At 39.3% G+C, this 19,639-nt stretch overlaps 1 protein-coding gene across 1 annotated transcript in view; it reads left to right on the top strand.

Moving 5' to 3' along the window:
- mctp2a (multiple C2 domains, transmembrane 2a) overlaps positions 1 to 19,073 on the top strand; it is a 52,216-nt gene extending 33,143 nt beyond the window's left edge. The window contains exons 18-23 of the mRNA XM_055175005.2: positions 5,700 to 5,819; positions 7,851 to 7,892; positions 11,692 to 11,801; positions 13,335 to 13,444; positions 14,815 to 14,912; positions 18,384 to 19,073. Of these exons, the coding sequence (XP_055030980.2) occupies positions 5,700 to 5,819; positions 7,851 to 7,892; positions 11,692 to 11,801; positions 13,335 to 13,444; positions 14,815 to 14,912; positions 18,384 to 18,452 (549 nt within the window). The 3' untranslated portion in view covers positions 18,453 to 19,073. The remainder of the gene's footprint in view (positions 1 to 5,699; positions 5,820 to 7,850; positions 7,893 to 11,691; positions 11,802 to 13,334; positions 13,445 to 14,814; positions 14,913 to 18,383) is intronic.
- Positions 19,074 to 19,639: the final 566 nt, after the last annotated feature.

The following is a 19,639-nucleotide window of genomic DNA, read 5'->3' as shown; positions in this document are numbered from 1 at the left end:
ATGTAAAGTGGTTCTTAAAATATTGAAGTTAATATTGCATTATATCCTCCTATCAAAATTGCTCTAGTCAAATTTTATGAGATCTGTCTCAGTTGTTTGGTTTGGCTTCACTATACATAAAAGATGAACCTCTTGTATCTGTTTGACTTCTCACTGCATTTCGGTCTTAAATTAGTCCAAATCCTTCTATGTCCAATAATCTCACAAATTTTACCATCGTCCCAATGCAGCACTTTAAACTTCAACATGCTTCCTGCTCAGCTCGTCTTTCTCCTCATGTTTTACACACTGAATGAATTTATTGTGCTCTTATAAAAATGCTTTTAGCTAAACTAATCCCCCTCTATTAGCTGGTTATTTTAGCCAGTCAGTGTGTAAAGTAGCTGATATACAGTGAGGTCCGAAATACTAAGCTAGAGAAATCTGAGATTTAAAATCTAATTTAAGCCTGGAAATAATGTTTTAGGATAATGCTGATAGGAAAATGCTGATGTTAATTTAAAGAAAGTTTTAGATAATTCACTATTTGAATAATAGTGAATAGATTAAAAATAAAATTCTGATTTATTTTATAAACATTTTTATTTATTTGTATTATTTTATTGTTTATTTATTTTATTGTAAAATAAATAAAAATTTTTCCTGTTAAACTTTTTCCTCAAATGATTATGATTAGAAAATATGCAAAATACAAGCATTTTTTTCTTTTAAAATACATTTATACAGTATTTTTGAACCCTGTGGTTTTATGATACGCTGTATGAACATTATGCTCTGATTTTAAATTTAGATGGATGGAGGTTATTGTACTCCCACAGTATTGCTCTGATGTAAACACGCAGTAGCTGTGGAGTGTTTTTTCCAACCCTCAACACCACTTGTGTCTAGTCTATCAGTAAGTTGTCTGGATTGGTAGCCTCACTCCACCCCTTTGCCGTTTAATCAATTTGCCGGATCGTATAAACTCTTAGCGAGGGTGTCTTTGTCCTTTTGTTCCCGCCGTGGGTCTCCTCTCCCCCTCCCAGGAGAGCGTGGGTGGCGTTCTGCTGCCAGCCTGGCTTCAGCTCCAGGACTTGTTTTATTCACACTTTTAATCGGTGAGTGCTTTATTATTAGGTATAGGAATTCCTCTGACCAGGGGATCATCTCGAGAAGCTTCAGAAATGCATTTAGTGAAATCATATTAGAAGCATGGTAAAACAAATCTGCCAGGCGGTTCTTAACCCTGCTGGTGGAGTCGCCCTGCTCCTGGCCAGGCTGGACTTCTGCTGATCCCTATTAAGTGTTTTTATCTTTCATATTTTTCAACTGCTATGATGTTTCGTTAAAGGGGGCCTGATTTCTTTTGCTATGTTAAAGATGTGGTGCAGTGTTTAGACTGTGCTGTGTGCTTTCCAAATTTTTTAAGGATAAATATTTCATGTACAGTAGTCTTTACTGTACGTCTAATGCCTAATATTTACCTTATTAAAGAATATAAAACTCTTGTTTAAAAAGCATATCACATCGCAGGACCCAAATAAAAAGTAGCAAAGAAGATCCATTTAATGTTATTACGCTCATATGTACGTCTCACTGTACATTAGTGGGTCCCTGTTTGCTCTTAATGCACTTGGCAAGCAGTAAAACATCACCGCCCTCCCCCAGATTCTGAAATGAAGACCATCGTATGGCTGGAGTTCTTTTCCGCTATAAATTAACTCTAAAGTCTGGCAGTTTTTATGTTGTCCTCCCTCACCATTAATCAATAATTTTTGCTAATAAAACATAAACAACTTTGCTCTTTCTTGTTTCTCAAACACAGCGCTTCTGCTAAACAGACCTGGCTTATTCTCTGCATATTATCCAAAGACACCGTCTTTGCGTTTAAAGGAAGAATTCAGAATGGCTTTCCCAGATGGTAGCCGTTACATTTTTATTAGCACTGGGGAAAAACGCATGTAAACCCAGCATGCTTAGACACACATGTATACTCAATTCTGGAAACGAAATAAAGAAATGTCTGGCAGGTTTTGTTTATCTGGTCATTTATGTTGCTACATTTAGACAAAGGGTATTATATTTCCACATGCTTTTATCTTGTCCGCCATGCCTGTGAGCAGTTGAGCGGAAATTTACATTAGCGGACGATTATGAATACCTGTGACAGACTCCCAGGCTGTAAATGAATGGTCTTTTACTGTTGACTCGCAAGGGAAGACAGGGACCAGGCAATTAGACTTTAGTAGTTAATGTAGAAGCTTCTGCAGGCAGGGCAAGCGGGTTCAACGTTCCTGCTGCGCTGATGCCGGTATTTTCCAACTCTCTTTCTCACTCGCTCGCTCTCTTCCTCCGCTTCTTTCGGAAGGTATCATTTATGACAGCTAACCTGTTGGTGAGCCCGTAAAGTTCATCTTTGGGTGAGTGTGGAGGAAGGTAGTCGGCCCTCAGCATGAGATCTTAGAAGTGGAAGTGACTACAGTATGATTTCTTTCACACCCAAACCGAATGTTTATTATATATTCTTCACAGGCTCTGGCTTATAATAGCTATAATGTTTAGCACAGGTTGATAAAGTAGTTAAAGCCATGTTCTCGAGTAGTGCATTTGTAATGAAATATTTAAGAAAGAGCCAGATGTATACACTATTGTTATGCCTGGGGGAAGGGGGTTGTTGTCCAAGTGCAATGCGCATTATGCACGATTTATATTTTGCTGGTGGCTAGCATGAGAGTAGCAGTAGGTAGACTGCCTCCAGTGCAGGAGGTCTGACCAGTGGCGGCTCTGACAGGAGCATACTGGTACTGAACTGAAGCTAAAGTAAAGCCTGCAGGCCCATTCTAACGTAAGCCTGTCACAGGCATAAGTCAAACATATTGTCTCTAACAAGCCTCCAGCTTGCCACGTAAATGCAAGGGTGGTGTTCTGTGTGGGGTTGCCATTATTCTCTTTTTTAAGATCTTTGAGACATTTCAAGAAATGCATTTATTTACATTCATGTTGCACATATACCGTACAACGTGGCATCGTTTTATGTGGAAGTGTTCTAATAAAATGCAATTATTATTTAATTGGTCGACAAATGATAGATAATGTACAAAATACATCAGTGACTGACTGATGTATCAGCTAGACCGATATTTGATTTGTGGCCATTTTGTGATGACTACAGTTATTGCGGCTGGCTCACTGATTGTGTCAGTATTAATCTATCAACAGCTTTATCAAAGGACATGGATATGTTGTGTACTGTAAGTAGATTGACGGCAAAAACACTGTTAAACATCCAGGGTTTTTGTAACAATATAAAGTAAAAAACCACAAAATTACATCTGAAATATACATATATAGATTGCAGTAGATGAAAACTGGAAAAAATATCATTTAAAAATTAGGCATTAAATTTTTTAAACACTTTTTTAAAAATATGCTCATTTTATGCCCCTGGAGTTCAACATTTGATTCTTACTGTTTTGGAATCCATTCAGCTGATCTCCGCGTCTGGCGCTACCACTTTTAGCATAGCTTAGCACAATCCATTGAATCTGATTACACCATTAGCATCACGCTAAAAAATAACTAAATAGTTTCAATATTTTTCCTATTTAAAACTTTCTCTTCTGTAGTTACTTACATCGTGTACTAAGACAGACGGAAAATTAAAAGTTGCGATTTTCTAGGCAGATATGGCTAGGAACTATACTCTCAAACTGGCGTAATAATCAAGGACTTTAAAGCAACACTATGTAGTTTTTCGACCTTTAAATAATGTCTCTAAAATTATTTCAGTGATAGAACAACTTTTAACTGGACAAATTGTACTGTTGTTGCAACCTGAGCAGCCTCCTAGCTGCTACAAGCACACTCTGAAAGTGGCAGTGGAGGGTAGGAAACACAGCCCCTCCCCCTGCCTGCAGAAGAGTGTCTGATACCAGGCACTGTTGCGCTTTTCAACCACATGGGGGAGCTGTAAGTCATTTTTACATGGAAACTACATAGTGTTGCTTTAACATGGCGGCAGCAGGCATAATAATATTATGCAGTTCACCAAAATAGTCCCCTGCTATTGTAAGTAACCAAGGGGACTATTTTGGGGCACTGCGTAATATTACTACGCCTGCTGCAGCCATGTTACAGCAGCAAAGTCCTTGATTACGCCCTTATTACACCAGAAAAAGATTATAGTTCCTATCCATATCTGCATAGAAAATTGCAACTTTTCATTTTCTGTCAGTATTAGTACACGATGTAACTACAGAAGAGTCAAGTTTTAAATAGGAAAAATATCAAAAATCTTTGGTTATATTTTTTTGGCGTGATGCTAGTGGTCTAGTCAGGTTCAATGGATTGTGCTAAGCTATGCTAAAAGTGCTAGCGCCATGCCCGGAGATCAGCTGAATGGATTCCAAAACAGTAAGAATCAAATGTTTAACTCTAGAGGAGTGGAGCATATTTAAAAAAAAAAGTGGAGTGTCCCTTAAATGTGACATCAACATATGTCCAGTGTAGTAGACCCGAGGAGTTCAGATGCAAAGGCCGCTTTTTCCGTCAAAAATGAGATAATGATACTAACCGAATGCCCTTGACACGTATTATACCTTCATCGAATACTTTTGCTTCAAATCCACTTAATCCCCGCCTCAGGCGATTCAGAAATACCATTTTGTTGGCAGTCTGATAAGAATTGTTTTACAAGAAAACATGTCAGATGCACATAGAGGGTTTTGTATATGACCTCTTCATTTGTTTATTGGGGATTCCAAATGTTAAACCATCATTTTACAAACCAAAAGATTAAGAATGATGATATTCCTCTTTGAGGTAAAAAATAAAAACCAAGATATTGTTTTCCTTTGTGATTTAATAATTCATGCATCGCAGGATTATTTACTGTGCTGGAAGCAGTGCATTGATCAAATTTGTTGACATAAATACATACCCGCAAAATGGACTACTCAGATGCAGATGTTATATTACAGATTTGTTGAATCATAATGTGCAAAGTGCATTTTTATAATTATGTTTTCTCTGAATGTCTCGTTTTACGGTCATCCCTTAGCGTATCGCCTGATTATTTCTCAGAGACGGCAAGTAGCCGCTAGTCGGGTTTAAATTTAACCATCCAATTAGTGGCGTGCTGCGCTGTGCTGCAGGTGTTTTACCATAAGAAATACCTATTTCTCTTACGAAATTCTGAAGGATTATTCATCTTATTTCTACCAGGGGTCTTGGGTATTCGCAGTCTCTCTGCGTCGAATAAAAGCCAGGAAAACGCTACTGACGCCCCTCCAGCGGCCATATGTGCTTGCTATCGGTCAGGCAGTCAGGAAGCATTTGAAATGCAGTACATCAGAGCAAATGTGGGAGCCCCGCTCCTGTCACACACTCTGTTCTATCACATCCAAATTACACACCACCAGCACAGTGTTAATCCATGCAAATGGTTTTTCGAAATAATGAAATTTCTGCCATTCCTATACCAAACGCACAGATGCTGGCACAATCTCTCGTCTAGTGCTGGAGGATCTGGCGAGATACGGAGATACAGCTTTGCACGTCGAGAGGAGGTTAAGAGTCCCTGTGTCGAGTCTGAGTTGTTTTTTTCCTATGTAAACTCTTGGAAATGCATGATAGAGGAAATGCGTGTGTGGGCAGCACCGCCAACTGTGCTGTTTGCGATTCTCATACCGTGTTTGATAACCCCTTTCTGTCTCTCTTAGATATTTGTGGTGACAGTGTGGCTTTGGGAGCTGTTCATGTTGCCTCTCTTCCTCTTCCTGCTCATTGGCTGGAACTACTTTCACATCACACCAGGCATGGCCAGCTACAGTCAGGACTTGGTGAGTGCTGTGATCTCGCCCACTCGGCTGCACTGAAAACAGTCCCTCATAACTCAGTCAGTGCTTGTGACTCAGATGCTTTGGAATCGACAGGAATCACTTAAAAAAACCTCAACACTTTCTATTGTACAGCATATCTGTAGTTTATAGGATTAGTACATTTTCTTTAAAAAAAAATCCAGATAATTTACTCAAATCCAAAATGTTGATGTCTTTCTTTGTTCAGTCAAGAAGAAATTATGTTTTTGGAGGAAAACATTCCAGGATTTTTCTCATTTTAATGGACTTTAATGGACCCCAACACTTAACAGTTATAATGCAGTTTAATATTGCAGTTTCAAAGGACTCTAAATGATCCAAAACGAGGCATAAGGGTCTTATCTAGCGAAACGATTGTCATTTTTGGCAAGAAAAATGAAAAATATGCACTTTTAAACCACAACTTCTCTTCTTCCTCCGGCTGTGTGACGAGCCAGCGTGACCTCACGTAATTGCGTAATGCAGTGGAAAGGTCACATGTTACATATATAAAACGCACATTTGCGGACCATTTTAAACAATAAACTGACACAAAGACATTAATTAGTATCATTCACCTACAACGTCGTAATGGTCCTCTTTCTCCACACTTGTAAACACTGGGGCGAAGTTTCGATATACATCATCCGTGACCTCTTGATGTGATGACGTATTACGTGAGGTCGCGTTGGCGTGTCACAGGACCGGAGGAAAACGAGAAGTTGTGGTTTAAAAATGCATCTTTTTTATTTTTCTTGCCAAAAATGACAATCGTTTCGCTAGATAAGACCCTTATGCCTCGTTTGAGATCATTTAGAGTCCTTTGAAACTGCAATTTTAAACTGCATAAAAACTGTTGCGTGTTGGTGTCCATTGGAGTCCATTAGGGTGAGAGAAATCCTGGAATGTTTTCCTCAAAAACATAATTTCTTCTCGACTGAACAAAGAAAGACATCAACATTTTGGATGACATGGTGGTGAGTAAATTATCAGCAATTTTTTTTAGAAAATTGACTAATCCTTTAACTAGTAAAGCATTGCTTTAGCAGCGCAAATGGTTGAGGGTTCGATTCCAAGGAACACAGCTTGAATGCACTTTAAGTCACTTTGGATAAAAGCATCGGCCAAATGCATAAATGTAATGTAAAGAGCCTGGTGTACATCAATCACACTGTTTATTATATGGTTACTTACCAGTTTGATAAATGCACATAAAATATTGTTTTAAGATGAATTTATCACTATGTGAAATGTTTAGCTACTGTATGTAGAAAATAGTTGCATGGGACAGTTGTTGGCTTTACAGTTTGACAGCAATTGAGCCATCAAAATTTGTTATCCGAGAGCGCTGTATAGAAATTAAGTACAAGACGTTTTTTTAATTTAATCTAATTTGAAATGCATAATAATTAGATCCATGATTCTTATGAATCCAACGATTTCAAAGTGTTCGATTTTTGTGTAGTGAGATTTAACAAAGCAGTCACTATCTGAACAAACTCCATCTTCGCAGTGTTCTCAGAATGACCCAGAATGCATCAGCTCTTTGTGTACCACTATCACCATGTTCTCTCCTCGAGCGTTTAAGCACCTCACACTAACCCTTCGGCCTAGCAGAAACGGAGCACAGCTCCACACCACGGGCGCATTCAAAACCCAAAAAGGTTCAGGGTTGATTGATAGGAAACGATTTAGGCCCCCCAACAACCGAGATTAAATGTTTGCCTTTCGGTTTCAGGTACGTGTGTGATTGTGTGCATGTGTTTATGTCGTGAAGAAATGAGATTGCTTGGTTGTGACATCGCTCGCGCGAGTAAGGCCCCTCTCATTCACCTCCTTCTTTTGTGCGAGGTCACCCGAGAGGCAGTTGCTATGGCAACAGGGCCTCTCCCAATGGGGGTGTACATACAAGCGAAGGTTTCATTACAAGGTGTTTGTTAAAAAAATGCACCATTGCCCACGTGTGTCACAATCTTGGTCCCTCTAACTCTCATTCTTCTTTTTTATTTGCAGGAGAGCATTTCTGCGGTAGATGACGAAGACGACGACGAAAAGGTATTTGTTTGATTCCGTGCGTGGTTTTTGATTAACCACTGAGCTGTCCTCGGGGGTGCTGCTTTAACCGGACTGTACACTGTACCTTTAAATACCGCATTTAACTCAGGCATGCAGCGTAAATGTTTAAAATGGGGACAAGACGATTCAGCAAGCACATTTTCCCTCTAGTACTCTCACATCAGTCCTCTGGGAATTCTCGCTCATACGACAAATGGATTTGGTTGCTTTGCTGTGGTCCTTTGAAACGCAGAAATAAGCACAGAAAGGCATCATTAATTGAAGTTTGTCTTCCACTGGGGAATAGAGGCACTGTAAGGATTTTGCAGCAGGCATGGCTAAATAGGGAGGCTGGACTGTAGTTGAAGTCCCCCGGTAAATTTTTTATGTTTAAGACGAGTCATTAGACTAATTACAAATTCTCAACAAATCTGCTTAGATCCAATTATTCCTAAAATATTCAATCATTAACAAAAACAGTATAAAAATCCTTATTGTTTTAAGAATGCATCAGCCTCGTTTTTTTGGGGGTGTCGGTTTGGCAATCACAATTGTCAAAGTCTTAATCCTGAGTATTGATTTAATTTATAATGAGGTAGAGCAGGCTCATAATCACTTTAGTATAAGCTGTCTGGTCCGGTAAAGAACGGGTTAACAGGAAGATAATGTATTATTGCTTTTTGACTTGGATATGCGGAAGTGCAGAGCACGAAGCCTCTGAGCGCTGACCCCTGCGCTGTACAGCTAGGGCCTAGGATTCATATCCATAATGTGCTCAATATATTCCGCTATGATGACCGCAGGCTAACGTCATCTGTTGAGAGAAACCCCTCTGTTAAAAACAGACCCCTCTTCCAAATCATGTCCAAGCCAAGCAGATAATTCACAGATGAAACACATGATGTGTGTGTGCAAGCACATTAGCTTACGCCCAGCAGCTAAAAACCGTTGTAATATATCTTGAAGAAAGAAATACATTAAAAGCACATACATTACATGTAAGAATATATGGGTTGAATGTCAGAGTTTGATGTCATAAAAAATTATATGACTTTTATTTAAAAATGTTTTCTATTAAAATCTTTTTTTTATTATTTGTGTTATAGCCTAAAAGTTTTATTTTATATGTTTTCATTCATTATTTATTTTTATTAATATTATTTTGATTATCAGACTGAATTATATTTTTCCTCTAACATAACGGTTCATGTTTTTACACGCTTTTATAGCTTGTGTAAATGAAATATCTCCTTTCATTTATTTAATTACCCAGATGTCGGTGTTTATTTTAAGTTGTCAGCTCTAATTTAAGGTGGCTTGTTTCAAAGTCTCTTTACGTTTTTTTTTTTTCACTTTTACTTTAGAGTTCGGTGTCATGCAGGCAGATCAAACAGTGTAGCTTTACGTTTCCTATCCAAGTCATCACGGCTAATGTTTTCGGGTTGAAGAGCGACCGGTGTTAAATTTGATAACTTCAAAGGCTGTGTTTTTTCCCAGTCTTCGGTTAACATGAGGATAAAGGCCGTCCCCTCTTGGAAGGTTACGATTACCGCCTGCTTTCGCTGTGTTTTCCCCTGGAGGAAACAAATATGTAAACCAGCAGCTGAATGGCGTGGATTAGATGGAGTGAAGTTAAAGAAAGCTGATAGGAGAGGCTGCGATACTGCAGAAATAATACACAACAGATCTGATCTTTGAACACAAATCTGTCCTGAGGGAAAAAGAGAGAAATTTACAAATCACACATCGTGGTGAGACATCCCTTTGGCTTTCGGTATCAATTGTGTCGAGCGACAGATCTGGTTTAATCGTATCAGAAAACGAGAGGGTATATAAAAAGAAACTAAAAAAATGTGGATCTGTGTCCCATATGGCACGGGGTCACCCAACGCTCTTAGGTCTGGAGAGAGGGGGTCACACTGACTTTTTCCTCACTCATCATTCTAACACAAAGTATTGATGTCATAATCACTGTGCTTTCCAAACCTATGACGCATCTATTTGGGAGCGTCGGGTGTTTTGTGCTTGTTTGCACAGCATTTATCAGTTATAAGAAACCCATTTGCAGCACATTTGTGGAGCGATGCCAATAACGCAGGTGTTTTATTTAGACACATTCCTCCAGTTATTCCATAGCGGAATCAGCAAGTCACGAATATTTACAGCAGCTTTGAATGATTATTCAAATCTGATGCCATTTAGTCATTTAAAAGAATGTTAAATGAACCCTGCATTTTGATTGTGCCGAGCATCCCTTTTTGTTTACCTTTGTGCAATCTGTTCCATAACAAGCCGACATACTGTAAGTTATTTGACAATTTCATCCGAATTGAGACACAGGTTTTCTAATCAGTAGACGTGTAGCCGGGATCATTTACGTCTGCTGAAATCCCCTTCCACCTTTTGCACACAGGCAAAAAGATGAATGACTTCAAGGAGACGAATAAAGGGATCCTTTGGTTCTCATACGAATACCGATCGGCAGAATAAACTGTGAACAGTTTTTGGATGCACCGAGCAAAGATTTTTATGCTGATATCAAACACAGCTGATATGCTGAAATAATAAATCTTCTTCTGCACTTCATCCTCCATTGACATTTTAAACACAAGCAAAGGTTTTAACTGAATCATAGCAGAAGGCATGGTGGTTTTCGCTTGATTGATATCCCGGTCTCTGTGTTAGGACATGCTGTGTGCTGCTGCAGTAGACAGGGTGTGTTGAGTGGAGGCATGGCTGATTTCCTATGGTTTCCTGTGTCTGGGGCTGAATGGAGAGTGACAGCGGGGAGTCTGGGCTGAGCTTTCCCAGGGGCCGACTCACAAGGGACAGTCGCTTACACAAACATATACGCTGCTTTATCACGTATTCCTCTTATTCTCACCACCCCCATATTGGCTTGCTCTATTTCTGTCATTATTCCTGTCATTATTTCCTCCTTTTGATGTGAGAGCTCTCTCTCTCTTTCTCTCTCTCCCCGTCTTCTTTTCCAAAAGTATACTCATGGGCTCTTATTCTGGAGGAATCTCTGATGTGATCATGTTGCTTTGGACGTTAGATTACCCTAGCAATCTTCTTTAAGTAAAATGGAATAGAATTTCCCTTTATTTTTTCATCGAAAGTCCATTTAGCCCATGTCTCTGAATTACGCTGCAACCCAATACTGTGTGATGCATCAAATACAAGAAGGCAATGGGATTTCCCATCTCTCTTACAAGAAGTAAAAACATTGCTGTGTATAACAAGATTACATTTAGACAATGCAAGCTTTCTCCCATGAGCTCAGATATAGAAAACGCTAAATCCAATGATATCAACCCTGCACTCAATCTCGCCATAAGGTGGGCAACTCTTCGCTTTCATATGCCAAAAACTGGCACTCGAAAAAGCTTGCACCCCAGGAAACGTGCCAAGACTTGCCCAGCAGAGACTTGAGGATTAGACGACCTCACATGTCGGCGCATTGCGCCGTCTGTATTTTCGAACTCCAGAGTCCCTTTCTCTCCGTGCTTTTTGATTGCCATTTTTACATCTTCATCCCTCTCCGCTTAAACTTTGATTGTGATGCACCTTTATTGTTTGCGTCCGACGAACGCTGAAATACTTGCGGTTCTGTGACAGCCGGCGGAGAGGCAGACACATTCTGCTTATCTTCCGAGGAGATGTTGCTAGAGCTCATTACAGGCCATTGACTAGATGAAATACTGGTGATGGCACTCTGAAATAAACTGCTTTTCCTTTGTGGGCTTCTAGCAGCTGACTTCCCTCATCAGTGACTGTCTTTTTTCTTTCCCCTCAGGAATCAGAGAAAAGAGGACTGATGGAAAAAATTCACATGGTTCAAGAAATTGTGCTAACAGTTCAAAACACTTTAGATGAAGTGGCCTGCATTGGTGAAAGAGTAAAAAAGTAAGAAACATATTTTTATACCTCTTCTTGAGGACAAATGCAGTTGTTCTTATATGTTTACACACCGGTTGCAGAAGAGGTTTAGCATAATAATAATAATAGTAGCTAACACTGAGCATTCCTTTGGCTCCTTAAGGATACGTTCACTGAAACTGTTATGTGATTTTTGTGTAAATCAAAGCAGAATTTCAAAGATTGATGGTCATACAAGGGGGAAATATGAATTTTGTTTTAATGGGCTATATTGCATGTAAATAGCTTTATTTGGGCAACACTAAATTAAAACTTAATGATATTTTTATTTTATTTTTTTTCAAAATAATTCTCCAAAATGTATATAAACATTTGAATACTGTACATGATGATGATGAACTGTATATTATGGAGACACTTTAAAAAATTGTTTGCTGCTTTAAATTGTTTTGTTTAATCAACTTAGATTCATTTCAACTTACTATTATTTATCTTGACTAGAGATGAGTTGTTATAACTTATAAAATATAGTTAAAATATGTCAACTTTATCTCTTGTCAAGATAAATAATAGTAGAGGAGAGCAGTGGTTAAAGTACCATTTTTCAGAAAAAAAAATATTTTAAAAGATAATGTTTTAGACAGAGATATATTTTTGCTGTGGTCAATAACTCACAAGTGTGGTCTATCAATACCAGGTGAAATTTTAAACAAATGAAAAGTTTTGTTGCAAAACAAGATTTTTTTTGTCAAAACAAACATGTTTATTATCATGTTATCATGTTATTATTTTGTTTTATGGTGCTACTTAGCTGTATTTGGTTTAAATCAAAACAAACCAACTGCAGTTGAATTGATATTGGAATGCACAACCAAAAATGAGATTTCTGAAAATTTCGTTTTGCAATGAAACTCTTCAGATGTAAAACGACTTTAGCATTTCACTTTGAACATAAGTAGTGCATTGTTGTTGTTAACACAACATAACAAGATAGATTTTTGTGTTACACTTGTTTTTAGTAAATATACCTGACTATGGCCTATGCAAACTTTTTTTTTGGCAAAAAAATAATTAAATAGCATTTTCATTTCAAATTTCAGTTTCATCAAATGTTTCTAAAGCAACCCAACAGTACGAACTTGAACTTGAAAAAAATTAAAATTAAACAGTATGAAAATTAAATTTAATTAGCATAATATAAATTCTTAATGCAGATTGATCAGTAGTGTAACACATGAAACGAGAAACCAACGCGTTATAAGAAAAAAAACGAAATGTACTATTCATAGTCGAAAACAAGTCGACAAAATATTTGTCAGCTCTGTAAAGGGTTACATGCTAAAGATGCTATCATAGTTTGGAATGCAAATGTAATCAGGGCTCTGAGAAAAATCTCTTTCTTACGTCCTGAGTTACTTTCACCCCGGTTCTCCCCTTGAAATGACTTGTAAATCTGAGTTGCTTAAACAATAATATTTAAGGCAGCAAATATTTTTTTACAGTGTATTTATTCACATATACAATGTATAAACATTAACTGAAATTGTGTCTCTTTAACAGCACGTTCAACTGGTCTGTACGGTTCTTGTCTTTCCTGGCCTGCCTGGTTCTGTTTCTGGCCACTGTTGCTTTGTACTTCATCCCGCTGCGGTACCTAGTTTTACTCTGGGGTAAGTGTGTTACCATGTGTAGTCTTATCACCCGATCACGCGTGATACTCCATTGCCACTGTTAGGCTGTCTCCACTTTCCTTTCAATGGAAATCATGCAGAGGCATTTCAGAAACAAGCACATTTTACTGTCAGATTTGTAAGCGTGAACCTCCTTTACTGACGCATGACAAAAGCTATTTAAAAAGTGATCCATTTTCACAACTCAACCTGTGACAGCTGATCAGAATCATGAACACGATCTGCCATCGGGCGCAGACTTGTACTCACTGACGTTTTGTGAAAGTTTGATGTTGAATGTACAGTACAGTAAGAAAGATGGAGAGCGAGCGACAGCAGTTTTTTACAATGTTAATGCCCACAAGGTCAATTAGAGGTTAATGTTTCAGACCTATTAAGATAAATTTTCAAGCGTACACAACAGAAAACGGTGGCAGTTTAATTGAACAGTTTATATTCTTATAAGCATTTCAATTTAATGACTTAATGAATTTAATTATTTAATCACGTAGTGAATAATGAAAAATAAATTATTGAATGAATTGAACATTGCGGTTTGTTTTAAAATTAATTTTAAAACGTTCCCCATTAAGCTTTTGTGTGCAAAATACTTTATGCAAATATTATAAATTAATTTTGCACAACAACCATACTTTTTATATTGTTTGCATTGTTTTTGTCGAAATATACAGAACGTCACTCTTGTTAGTAATGGAAATATTTAATTTAGCCAAAAGCAGGGGTGTCAAACATACGGCCCGCAGGCCGAACCCGGCCCACAGAAGTGTCCAATCCGGCCCGCGTGATGATATATACAGTATTATTAAATATTAAATACAAAAAAAACCTTTAAGGCAGGCGACTAGTTCATTTTCAATAGCAGACATACAGAAAGCATCAAAACATGGACTGTTTACAAACGGACCAAAGACAACCGAGCGCGGTTCTTGCATACCCAAAAATCTTGCCGTTTCTACGAGCATGGCTCTCTGCGGCAAGCGCCGATAAAAGCAGCAGCTTTTAAATCAGTTTCTGTCTTAACAAGCCGCATTGGCAACACGCAACGAACAGCAGCGGGCTCTAGTTTAGAAATGTTTTCTATTAAATTTCGTTAACAGAGTTCTGTGTGGACCTGCTTATCACAGGGGATGGGGAAACTTGGAAAATTTTGGTTTTTCCTGGTTTTGAAAAAAGTCGCAAATATAGCAATATTATTGACCATGTAGCTTCTACTGTATGTTTACATGCAATTCAAATGTTAAACAAATAAGACAAATGTTTGCCAGGTCACAGTTTTCGCTCTCTGTTGTCAGTGAGATACCAGCAGGTGCGGTGGATAAGTTTATTAATGTACGTTTGTTTTTTCACAGGTGTTAACAAATTTACCAAGAAGCTTCGCAACCCATATGCCATTGACAATAATGAAATACTGGATTTTCTCAAGAGGGTCCCTTCTGATGTTCAAAAGGTAAGGGTCCAGTTTTACATTCAGAGAAGGAGGGAGGGAGGAAAAGAGACAGGGAAGCAATTCCCTGAAGATGTCTGCATTATTTGCTCTAACAGAATTCCCAAGTGTTACCCAGGATATTTCCTCTGGCTGTGTTTGATTATTAATGGACTCGCGCCTTTAAAGACGGCCCCCGACCCAATTATTTCCCAGCATGTCTTGATAGAGTCACTCGGCTGCCTGAATGGGGTCCGCTCTGATCTGTCCTCGGTCGTATCGCTGCAGCCTTGTCCCTGATTATCAGTTTTGTCGGCCTGTGATAAAAGAAGGATGCTGTTGAGGGTTCAGAGATTGGCTAAGGGGTCGGTGTCTGCACACTGACAGTGCGGCGGCCCGTCACATCAGGTTGGAGGACTCGAATAATGAAGTGTTGAGCCAACGCCGTCCTGCTGGGCGCCATATGTGATGAAACATTATCCATGGCTGATATGTCATTCAGGGTTACATCACAAGCCTGTGGATGTACAGCCCAGCGCTGAGAGAGGTCTGTCGGAGCCTGAAGTCGGGATGTGCTGTCGTGAAGGATTTTGAGCAGGATGCTGCCCTCCATCAACAATGCTATTAAACTCTAATCAATACTTAGCAGAAGACCGGCTAGCCCGAGCCATTGAATCTCTCGGGACGAACCTCTGCAACTTTACATTAACATATGTCTGTGTGCTTGGATGATGCCAGCATGACACACTGGTTTTGGCATGTGGAGCAGCAAGTTGGCAAAACAAGATGGAAACCGTCGCTGAGTTTTTAAGCCTTTTGAAGTTTGTTTTCGTGGTTGAATGAACTGCCTGCTGTTCATTTAAATGGAACACACCGAAAATATGAAGACAGAACGGTCGTTCACAAAACAAAATGTCAAAATATGCCACATTCAAAAAGGAAAACACCAGTAATACAGCGTGCTGAATGTTTTCTGTCATTAACCATACCAAGGTATTCTGATCCACTGCCGAGCCAAATCTGTTTCTCATGTCCGAACCTTTATGCTAAAAATGGGCAGACACGAATAAACAACACCTTAGAGAAAGCTCAGACTGACTCCTGTCTCGCGGCTCTGAAAATGACTTGGCAATTAGTGCCAGCGCGGTTCTTCAAACGCAAACCCTCAAAACTGGACTTCATACGGCGGCCCTCTGTCCTAAAATAACCAGCATCTGTCAGTTCTGAGGACAGTTTCATGTTCTGAAGCAGTTCGGCTCTCTTTGTTCCTGTGTGCTCCATCTCCCATTCTCATAATCAGGGCCTGGTAATTAGTTTGCAGTCTCTACTATACAGATATACAGTACACACCTCAAGTTATTGTTTTGGAGAGAGAGAAACAAACAAGAAAAGGATTTGGACACATACTGTATTTAATTGTTTATACTATTCTGACTGAATTGTGGTCTAGTAGAAGAGAAGAGATGTCGTGTGTATGGGTACATTTCGGATCAGGGTCAGGTGAGCCTAACACCAACCTATTTTTATTGATTACGGTGACTACGGTAGCTTTAAAGGGGACATATCATGAAAATCGGACTTTTGTTTAAGTGCTATAATTGGGTGCTTCTATCAACTTAGAAAATGTGAAAATAAACAACCCAGTAACTTAGTTTTGGTAAACCATTCTTTGCAAGCATATGATAAATTAGGTAATTTAAATTTGGCTCCCCTTGTGATGTCAAAAGGGGATCCTATTATAATAATTCCACTTCTTAATCTGCACTATCCAACCACGGCACTGCCATTTAGTGTGAGAGAGACAAAAAATAATAATTGAAAGCACAATTGAGTTTCAATTTCAACCAACCACCATCTTGGTGATCAGTGTTTGCATTTCATCTTCTCATTTGCATTTAAAGGGATAGTTCACCCCAAACTGAAAATAATGTCAATTATGACTCGCCCTCGTGTTGTTCCAGGCTCGTGATACCTTCTTTCATCTTCGGAACACAGTTTAAGATGATTTATGTGTAGTCCGAAGGCTTGTTGACCCTTCATTGGAAATCTATGTAGGGTCTGCTGTCCATGTCCAGAAAGGTAATCATCATCAAAGTAGTCCATGTGACATCAGTGGGTCAGTTAGAATGTGTTGAAGCATCAAAAATACATTTTGGTCCAAAAATAACAAAAATTACGACTTTATTCAGCATTGTCTTCTCTTCCGCGTCTGTTGTGAAGCGCATACGCGAGACTAAAGTCACGTAACTGCAGTGACGCGGATGACGTACGACGCGACTGACGTGTTATCTGGTGCGCCCCATTTGGGTTTTTTTTTGTGTGCCCAAGCTTTGTTTACAGTCTGAGGGAGACGCACGCTGTAAGTTTGAAAAAAAAACGTAGCAAACATGTCTGAGGATAACACGTCATTCGCATCACTGCAGTCACATGACTTAAGTCTTGCGCATGTGCTTCACAACAGACGCAAAAGAGAAGACAATGCTGAATAAAGTCGTAATTTTTGTTATTTTCGACCAAAATTTATTTTTGATGCTTCAACACATTCTAACTGACCCACTGACTCACATGGACTACTTTGATGATGTTTTTATTACCTTTCTGGACATGGACAGTATACCGTTACTTGATTTTCAATGGAGGCTCAGAAAGCTCTCAGACTAAATATAAAACATCTTAAACTGTGTTTCCGAAGATGAACGGAGGTCTTGAGTTTGGAACAACATAAGGGTGAGTCATTGATGACATTGTTTTCATTTTTGGGTGAACTATCCCTTTAAAGGGACACATTAAACACCTACAAAGTAGCAATTTTAACATGCTATAATAAATTATCTATATGGTATTTTGAGCTAAAACGTCACGTATGTACTCTGGTGACACCAAAGATTTATTTTACATTTTGAAATGTCCCCTTTAAATATGTTTCATTGTAGTGTAATAGCATTACTGTGGATGTGTTATTATTCGGTCTCTCATAGCTCAGTAAAACTCAGCTTTAGCAGGGGGTGAACTTGGGTCGGAGGTGAAGGTCGTCATGAAAGTAAAGTACACAGCGTGTTCAGCGGAGGAACCGTGAGATCATCTGTAACCGCACTGCCCCGGTATGAGCCGTGCAAGCACTTCCTTCTGCCTACAACATGCTATAATTAGTCTCGAACAAACTTTTCCGAGGAAGGACACAACTCGCAAACTCCTCGGCTCGCAAGGACCTAAGACAGCAGAGGCCTGCTCGACCAATCCACGTGTTCCTTTAGCATAGTTTCCTTATAGTTGGGGGTGGTGTAGTCACCGCTGTGTCGGTAAGGAACCCTTGACTTTTCAAATCTTTCCTCCTTGTGATTAATCCCCTCTGCTCCTGTGTTTAAAAAATGATTCATTACAGCTTCGCCCGCCTGGCTTTCCCCCTGCACCAGCTCTCCTCAGGGGAGCCATTATCGTGAGCAGGGCTCAGCTCCGATTACCTGCCTCTGACCAAAGAGCTGTTTGTTTTTACAGGTGCAGTACAGCGAGCTGAGAGTCGAGCTCGGCAACCAGGGCCCGGCGAAAAAGAAACGTTTGCGCTGAAACCCGACGGACGTGTCGGATGAAAGGAGCGGACGACGTTTCAAGACACGGTCTGTTTAAGTCATAATGCCCTGTGAGAGTGGAACTTGCCCTTGTATGAAGCCATCCGCGTTTCCACAAAGGTGTATTCATTTGACTTTGTGGTTGTGTATGTGTGTGTATATATTTGTGTGTGTGTGTGTGTGTATATATCTGTGTGTGAGAGAGAAAGAGAGGCCCCTTTTGACAGGGCCTTTGGCCCTCAGTTACTCAAATGGTCACAGTGTCTGAACATATGATGGTAAAGTCGGGCTACGCCAGACTCCGCATGTGGTCACACTGAAATACCAGCAAACAAATGACTTGTGCCATACTATTCATATATTAATGTCTTTTTACAGACCACATTCTGGTTCATTTAACAAAAGAAAATAATAGCACCATGATTCCTGTACTTTGTGACTGTCTACAGCAGAATATTCAAATGAGGGTAAAATATTTATGTAATAGTTCTGTATTCAAGCAACTTTAGATCATTTATTATTGTAAATGCATTGTGATTGCCACGATTTTTAACTTCTCCCCAGTCGTCCACTTTTTATATTTACGCAGCAGCTAAAATAAAGACGATAACTAAAAGTTTGACTTCTTAAGTGTGTTTTTCTTCTCTAACATGGCGTTGGTTGTGAAGGATGCCCTCTGTGAGAATACGCGGCCGCATTATCACTCATCCCACGCTTCAGAAGAGGATGTTGGTCACTGTTTAGCTCTGCTGGTGGAGGATACATCAAAGTCTTTGGGTGTCCAGAGCAGTCAGCTAATGCACCGCTTTTGTAGTTCACTGACAATAACAAGGTCCAGATGAGAGAGCTCATCTCACATAAATAGACCGAGTGTGAGTGTGTATATACACTCCATACCCGCACTTAGTGTTTCCCATTTTCATTAAAATCACCTTCAGTGCCTAATGGCTCTCTACTAGACCCATCAGTCTGTAGTGTTAGCACCAGTGATGGGGCTTCAAGTACAGCAAATGGAGATTTCCTGCCTCATCAACTTACTTATTCATATTACAGACATATTCCACGCTCTCCTCTACGAGTGTCGTTTTTGTAGAAAGCAAAATGCCCAAAGTGATGCATCTTGAATGTGGACATTGACAGCTTTGATTATTATCCGAATATTAACATTAATTAAATTCATACAGT

Source organism: Misgurnus anguillicaudatus, chromosome 15 (genome assembly GCF_027580225.2).
Source record: "Misgurnus anguillicaudatus chromosome 15, ASM2758022v2, whole genome shotgun sequence".
Classification (NCBI taxonomy): domain Eukaryota; kingdom Metazoa; phylum Chordata; class Actinopteri; order Cypriniformes; family Cobitidae; genus Misgurnus; species Misgurnus anguillicaudatus.
The sequence above is the reverse complement of the archived record's forward strand: the minus strand, read 5'-3'. Positions and strand labels throughout refer to the sequence as shown.